Here is a 7,587-nt window from a genome sequence, read left to right on the forward strand (position 1 = left end):
GTGTTACAAAAAAGGAAGAAGGCTATTAGGTGGACCTTGGCGGATATTCGGAGTATAAGTCCTGCCGTTTGCATGCATAAGATAAATTTGGAGGATGGCGCTAAACATTCTATTGAACATCAAAGAAGACTCAATGAGTATATGCAAGATTTTGTCAAGAAAGAGATTATCAAGTGGTTGGATGCCGGGGTTGTCTACCCCGTCTCCGATAGTTCATGGACTTGTCCGGTTTAATGTGTCCCACAGAAGGGGGCATGATTATGGTCACCAATGACAAGAATGAACTGATTCCTACAAGAACCGTGACCGGTTAGAGGGTGTGTATGGATTATCGCAAGCTCAACAAAGTAACAAGGAGGGATCACTTTCCACTTCCTTTCTTAGATCAAATGCTCGATTGGTTGGCCGGCCGTGCTTTATATCGCTTTCTTGATGGGTACTCGGGCTACAACCAAATTCTCATTGCCCCGGAAGATCAAGAGAAAATAACTTTTACATGTCCCTATGGTACTTTTGCTTTCAAGCGGATGCCATTTGGTTTGTGCAATGCACCAACGACTTTTCAACGGTGTATGATGGATAGTTTCACAGACATGGTGGAAGACTACTTTGAAGTTTTCATGAATGACTTCCCGGTGGTTGGGGATTCTTTTGATGAAGTGTTGGCTAGATGTGAAGAAACTAACTTGGTACTCAATTGGGAGAAATGTCATTTCATGGTTGAGGAAGGTATTGTCCTTGGCCATAAAATCTCAAGGAATGGAATTGGAGTTGACAAGGCAAAGATTTAGGTGATTTCTAAGCTTCCACCCCCAACTTCGGTGAAGGGCGTGCGGAGTTTCTCAAGCCATGCGGGTTTTTACCGGCGCTTTATCAAAGATTTCTCTAAAGTAGTGAACCCGTTGTGCAAGCTCCTTGAGAAGGATTCCAAGTTTAGTTTCAATGATGATTGCATGAGAGCTTTTGAATTTTTGAAGCTCAAGTTGACAGCTACCTATCATAACCGCTCCAAATTGGAGTGTGCCTTTTGAATTCTTGTGTGATGCAAGTGACGTAGCGGTTGGGGCTATTTTGGTGCAACATATCAAGAAGATTTTTCATCCGGTCTACTATGCTAGTAAGACCATGAATAGTGCCCAAGTCAACTATACTGTTACGGAGAAAGAGCTCCTTGCTATTGTGTTTGCAATTGAGAAGTTTCATCCATACTGGATGGGTGCAAAAGTCATTGTCCACACGGATCATGCGGCGTTGATTATCTTATGAGGAAAAAGGACTGCAAAGCTTGATTGATGAGATGGGTACTCTTGTTACAAGAATTTGATATTGACATCCAAGATAGGAAAGGTAGTGAAAACCAAATGGCGGACCACTTGTCTCGTTTGGAGGAGGAGGGGAGGCCACATGATGGCCTTGTAATCAATGACTCCTTCCCCGATGAACAACTTTTGGCAATTTCAATGAAAGAGGTGCCATGGTTTGCGGACTAGGCAAATTTTCTTGCGAGTGGAATCATTCTGGATGAGTTCTCTTCAAACCAAAGGAAGAAGATCAAGAGAGATTGTCAAGATTATTATTGGGATGAACCATACCTTTTCGAATTTGTATGGATGGGGTGATTAAGAGGTGTGTATTGGAGGAAGAGCAAGGTGATATTTTTGGAGCTTGTCATTTTTTGCCATATGGTGGTCATCATGGTGGAGCAAGAACGGCGGCCAAAGTACTTAGTTGTGGTTTCTGTTGGCCTACTCTTTACAATGATGCTAGTGAGTTAGTGAAAAGATGTGATGAATGTCAACGGGCCAGTGGAATCTCAAAGAAAAATGAAATACCTCTCACAACCATCTTGGAGATTGATATTTTTGATGTTTGGGGCATTGACTTCATGGGCCCTTTTGTGAGTTTTTGTGAAAACACCTACATTTTGGTCGCAGTGGATTATGTGTCCAAATAGGTTGAAGCCATCGCTTTACCAAACAATGAGGCGAGAAGTGTAGTGGCCTTCTTGAAAAAGAATAATTTCACAAGATTTGTTACTCCACGTGCAATCATAAGCGATGGGGGTCACACTTTTGCAACAAAGCTTTTGACACTTTACTTGGAAAGTATGGTGTTACTCATAAGGTAACGACTCCCTATTATCCACAAGCTAGTGGGCAAGTGGAAGTCTCCAACCGGGAGATAAAGAATATCCTATCTAAAACGGTGAATGCTAATCAGACGGATTGGTCCAGGAAGTTTGATGATGCATTATGGGCTTATCAGACGGCTTACAAAACACCTATCAGAATGTTTCCGCACCGGTTGGTGTTCGAAAAAGCTTGTCATCTTCCGGTGGAGTTAGAACACAAGGCAATGTGGGCTCTAAAGAAGTTGAATCTTGATTGGGATGTAGCCGCTAACTTGAGGGTGGCACATTTGAATGAATTGGATGAGTTCCGGTACTATGCATATGCGAGTTCATCCTTGTACAAAGAAAAGATGAAATATCTTCATGACTAATATATTTGGAACAAAGAGTTCAAGGTGGGCGATCTTGTATTGATTTTTAACTCAAGGATGAGAATGTTTTCCGGGAAGCTAAAATCCAAGTAGAGTGATCCATTTGAAATTGTTGGAGTGACATCTTTTGGTGCATTAGACTTGAAGAACAAAAATAATGAAGTATTCCGAGTCAATGGTCATCGGGTGAAGCACTACTTGGTCAAGGTTGGATATAGCCACATGGTGGCGGTTGATAATATGCTACAACTATATGTAATTGGATATGTTTTACCCCGACTTTGGTGTGTTTTTAGGTGTTTTGAATGTTGAAAGATGACCAATCGAGCTTTATTGTTGAAGTTTGTTACGTAGGAAGCCAAGAGTGAAGAATAGAGGTAATTTGAGCAAAAATGAAGCTAAAAGGCAATTTTTGAAGAAAAGGAAAATCGAACCAGGCAGTGAAATAACTTCGAAAAGCACAAAAAAATCTGGAAAACACAACTAGGCCCTGTGCGAAGCACAACTATAGCATAAGGGCAAATTTGCCCACGCTTTATCTTGAGGGGAAACTTAGTCAATTGTCTTAGCTTATATTTTTGAGGATTGGCTTAGATATTGGCTAAACTCATAACACTACTCAAACACTAGTCAATTGGCTTAGCCAATAGGTTCTATGAATATTGTCTTAGCTACTCAAAAATTTATAAACCATTGTCAAACCAATATTTTTGAGTAGTGTTATGAGTAGCTAAACTCTTTAATCTAAGGTTTGACGGAGCCTATTGGCGGATGATTTTCTACTGCATTTAAAATAGATTTGCCTTTGATTTTTCTCTACTTGTTCAACTATATTTTTATTGTTGTTAATTGAAGAGCTCTCAATTAGCTGTGCCTATTTAGTATGTATATTGCTCGAGAGAGAGTACATATTTAGGTAGTTGTTGAACAACACCACTCCTAACGTAGTTGAGAGATCGATACAGAGGGTTTAAAGGCGGGATTAGAGATAACGAAGCCTTGGTGCGATTGTTGTGAGCGGTAAATTAGTGCCAGCTAGCGTAGTTCGAGAGAATACGTCTAATAAATTGTAGTAGTTGCTCGAGAGAGAGCTACGACACTTAAAGTACTCACGATCGGTAGAGAATATTTATTCAAATTTATAGAAAACATAGCAGGGAAGATTCCGACAATAGGGGAAATCATAACCTTAGACTTTTCTAAATCTTGTCTGCAATATTTGCTTTGTTAATTATAAATTACTGTATTTTTAATTACTTTGATCTTAGTTAGTAAACTCTCAAATTGTTATATAATATTTCTAAAGATTGAATACTTGAATTCGTGCAAAACTATTAGTTGTAATTAGCACGTTATTTTCCCTGTGGGATTTGACTCCGGACTTGTAAATCGAATTATGTTTGCAACGACCGCTAGACCTCTTAGGAGGCATAGTTGGGCGTGATCAGCGGTCATTCACTTCACTTGAGAGTGTATTTTGTGTCGTGCTGCGATGTTAAATCAGGCGCTTCTTGGGAGGCAGCCTATATTTTTTTCATTTTTCTTTTGTAGTTAGGTGTTATTTGTGTTCTAACTTGATTTGAAGTATGCTACAGGGATGAGTGTGACTTGCAAGAAAGATGGACAAAAATATGGCTAAGTGTTCAAACGATCTGCGGACCACACAACTATGTGTGCCACGACAGGAAGGCAATCACGGCCATATTTTTCTTGTGCGGACCACATAATTAGAACCTTACAAAAGTGTAAAAATGTTAACTCTCTGAAGTTGAGCTTGTTAGTACGGAGGCTGATCTGCGACCGCACGTGAAATTTGCGGCCGCATCCAAAAATGTGCGGACCGCATAATAAGATCAGAGACAATTGCCACAGGTGACAGAGTGCGGACCGCACATGGTATTGTGCGGCCGCACTCGACCCTTTGCCCTTTTAAAACTCTTGGTATAAATAGAAGTTTGGAATCATTTTTCACTTTTCACTCTTTTAACAAACACTGTTGCTCTGTTGATTTTCTTGAGGCATTTTCACTGTTCCCACACAAACCCACATGTTCTTATTCACCTAGTGAACTCACTCTATCTGGTATGCTTCATTTCATGTTAAAGTTTTATGTTAGTTTAATTTTTTTTAAATTTTTTTTTAGTTTTTTTAGGCCCTTTGTTTTTAGAGTTCATCCATGTGTCCATGTGGGGTAGATCTGAACTGGGTAACATAATACATGCTCTATTAGTTGTAATTAGCATGTTATTTTCGCTGTGAGATTCGACTCCGGACTTGTAAATTGGATTATATTTGCAACGACCGCTAGACCTCTTAGGAGGCATAGTTGGGCGTGATTAAATTTTGGAGCCGTTGCTGGGAAAAGCAACAATGTTACTAATTACAGCTATAAGAATTGTTAGGATTCTTAGTTAGTCAATTTTCTCCATTTTTATTCATTAGATTGAAATTCTAACGTTTGTGGTCTTGTGTGTTATAAGTGTATGCCTAGAATCTCTTCAAGACCTGGTGAATTGTTCGAAGCATTACTAGATCCTGAGAAAACTTTCAAGGCATTAAATCGTGCAAACAAGAAAGACAAACAACATCATCACCTAAGAGAACAAACTGAACCAGACATGGATGACGCTTTGGATAATCAAAACAATCGAAATAATGTGAATGATCCGAACAATCAGGGTGTGGCACCTCTTGTTCCAGAAGCAGCTTTGTATGATTGGACACAACCCACCGCTAAAAATTTGGCAACTGCAATTGCAGTGCCTCAGATAAAAGCAGAGTCATTTCAAATCACAAACAACATGCTACATCTATTGCAGAACAAAGGGTTGTTCTCTGGGTCTTACATCGAAGACCCGCAACAATATCTCAATATCTGAAGAATTTCCTATCAATTTGTGTCACTCAAAGACAGCCGAATGCGACACCCGGAGCAATCAGGTTGTTATTGTTTCCATTCTCAGTGACAGGAGAAGCCCAGACTTGGCTTAATTCGCTCCCCATAAATTCCATCACCACTTGGGAGGAATTAGTCAAGTAGTTTTTGAATAAGTTCTACCCATCCAATAAGACCGCCAAGCAAGTTGATGAAATATTGAGCTTCAAGCAGAGACCAACTAAAACATTGCAAGAAACGTGGGAGAGGTTCAAAGGTATGCTAGTTAAGTGTCCACATCATGACATTCCAGATCAGATGTTGGGACAACGGTTTTACATGGGATTAGCAGATAGCTTGAAGGCAAATGTTGATGCTTCAGCAAGTGGAGCATTTTTGAGCAAGTCATTTAGAGAATGTAAGGTCCTACTAGATAAAATGGCTCAAAACTCGGGCTGGATGACAAAGGACACTACAATCACTCCTATAGTTCACTCAGTAGCATTGGACCCGAACAACTCCATAACCGAGAATATGGCTACTCTGATGACGCAAATGAGTATCCTCACCAAGAAGATTGATAAATCAGGCCAGAAGCAAGTGCACATAGTTGACACGACTACTGGGGAATTATGTACACCATGCATTGACCAACCATACGTGTGCTCATGGAGTGGTAAAAATGACAACCAAAACTATCAGGAGAATATGAACTATGTGGGCAACTATGAAGGCCAGAGTCAAGGTGATCAGAATTGGGGGCAGCAGAATCAGCAGTATAAACCAACACAACAACAATATAATAACACCAACAATCCTGGAGCTATGCGACCACAGGGCCAGGTGGTGCCTTACCAAAGGCAACAGGGATACAGTCAGCAAAATCACCAGCTAGCTTATCAACAGCCTCAACAACAACAGCTAGTGAGACAAGATGATGAGATGTCTGAAATTAAAGGAATGCTGCAACAACTGATTGGGTCTAATGGAAAAATGCGAGAGACGGTGGAAGCACATGAGTCAACGATAAAAGGCATTAAGATTCAATTAGGGCAGATATCTATGGCTCTGAATAATCGTCCCCAAGGTACTTTACCTGCAGACACAAATGTCAATCTGAAGGAGTAGGGCCCGAATCAGCTTATGACAGTGAGTTTAAGAAATGGTAGAGATCTTGATTTAGAGCAAGAAATCGCTTGTGAGAACCGATCAACTGAAACACTTGTGTTAGTGATAATTGAGGTAGATGAGTCAACTGAGCTAACAGAAGTAAGAGTGCAACCAGCCCAAGAGGAAATAAACAAGGAAAAAGAGGTTGCGGAGGAGACTGAAAAAGTGCAGGAGAAGGCATTAGAAAAAGTGCCTGAGTAGAATATAACTCAAGCTACAGGAAAGAAGCGACCTCCAGCACCCTTCCCGCAGAGGTTGGCCAAATATCAGAAGTATGAGCAGTATAAAAAGTTCATGGAAATGCTAAAGCAAATTCAGGTAAACATTCCTCTAATCGATGCTTTGAGGGAGATGCCCGGTTATGCAAAAATGATGAAGGACTTGATGTCTCGTAAGTTTGACTTCCAAGACTTGGCAACTGTCACATTAACACAGACTTGTAGTGCTGTTGTGTCAAGACCTATAGCTGAAAAGTTATCTGACCCTTGAAGTTTCACAATTCCATGCACCATAGGTAGCTATGCATTTGCCAAAGCATTGTGTGATTTGGGAGCAAGTATAAATCTCATGCCATTGTCTATCTATAAAAAGTTAGGCATTGGAAGAGCAAGTCTCACATCCATGTTAGTGCAACTAGATGACCGAACGGTGAAAGGCCATCAAGTATACTTGACGATGTAGTTGTGCAAGTTGGAAAATTCGTGTTTCTAGCAGATTTTGTCATTCTAGATTGCAAGGTTGATGAGGAGATTCCCATAATTTTTGGAAGGCCGTTCTTGGCCACAGGGAGAGCTCTGATTGATTGTGAAATAGGGGAGCTGAAGATGAGGCTGAATAATGAAGAAATAAAATTTAATGTGCAAAAGTCTATGCGACGATCCAGTGAGTTTGCAAATGTTCTTTGTTAGACATGGTGGATGTAATCATGGAGGAAGATGATGAGGCACTTAATGAAAAAGACCCTCTAATAGCCTGCCTTATGAACTTAGAAGAAGTAAATAGTGAGGACTTGGCGGAATGGGTGTTGGCTCTTCAAGGGC

General features: G+C 40.4%; 2 protein-coding genes across 2 annotated transcripts; both read left to right on the plus strand.

Moving 5' to 3' along the window:
• Window positions 1–1,606: 1,606 nt before the first annotated feature.
• LOC138894416 (uncharacterized) lies at window positions 1,607–2,502 on the plus strand. The gene is made up of 3 exons (XM_070179114.1): window positions 1,607–1,720; window positions 1,955–2,124; window positions 2,235–2,502. Exons 1-3 carry the CDS (start codon window positions 1,607–1,609, stop codon window positions 2,500–2,502), a joined length of 552 nt encoding a protein of 183 aa, XP_070035215.1.
• A 3,154-nt stretch (window positions 2,503–5,656) lies between these two features.
• LOC138894417 (uncharacterized) lies at window positions 5,657–6,505 on the plus strand. The gene has a single exon (XM_070179115.1). It carries the CDS (start codon window positions 5,657–5,659, stop codon window positions 6,503–6,505), a length of 849 nt encoding a protein of 282 aa, XP_070035216.1.
• The last annotated feature ends 1,082 nt before the right edge of the window (window positions 6,506–7,587 follow it).

The sequence above is a fragment of the Nicotiana tomentosiformis genome, chromosome 6, assembly GCF_000390325.3.
Source record: "Nicotiana tomentosiformis chromosome 6, ASM39032v3, whole genome shotgun sequence".
NCBI classification, from domain to species: Eukaryota; Viridiplantae; Streptophyta; class Magnoliopsida; order Solanales; family Solanaceae; genus Nicotiana; species Nicotiana tomentosiformis.

What these genes read in the sequence shown, in the direction of transcription:
- LOC138894416 (XM_070179114.1), top strand. Translation starts at nt 1,607, where the DNA reads ATGGATGGGGTGATTAAGAGGTGTGTATTGGAGGAAGAGCAAGGTGAT. An exon ending in GAGCAAGAACGGCGGCCAAA is followed by an intron (nt 1,721 to 1,954) that starts GTACTTAGTTGT and finishes GTGTCCAAATAG; the next exon opens with GTTGAAGCCATCGCTTTACC. An exon ending in AGTATGGTGTTACTCATAAG is followed by an intron (nt 2,125 to 2,234) that starts GTAACGACTCCC and finishes GGATTGGTCCAG; the next exon opens with GAAGTTTGATGATGCATTAT.
- LOC138894417 (XM_070179115.1), top strand. Translation starts at nt 5,657, where the DNA reads ATGCTAGTTAAGTGTCCACATCATGACATTCCAGATCAGATGTTGGGA.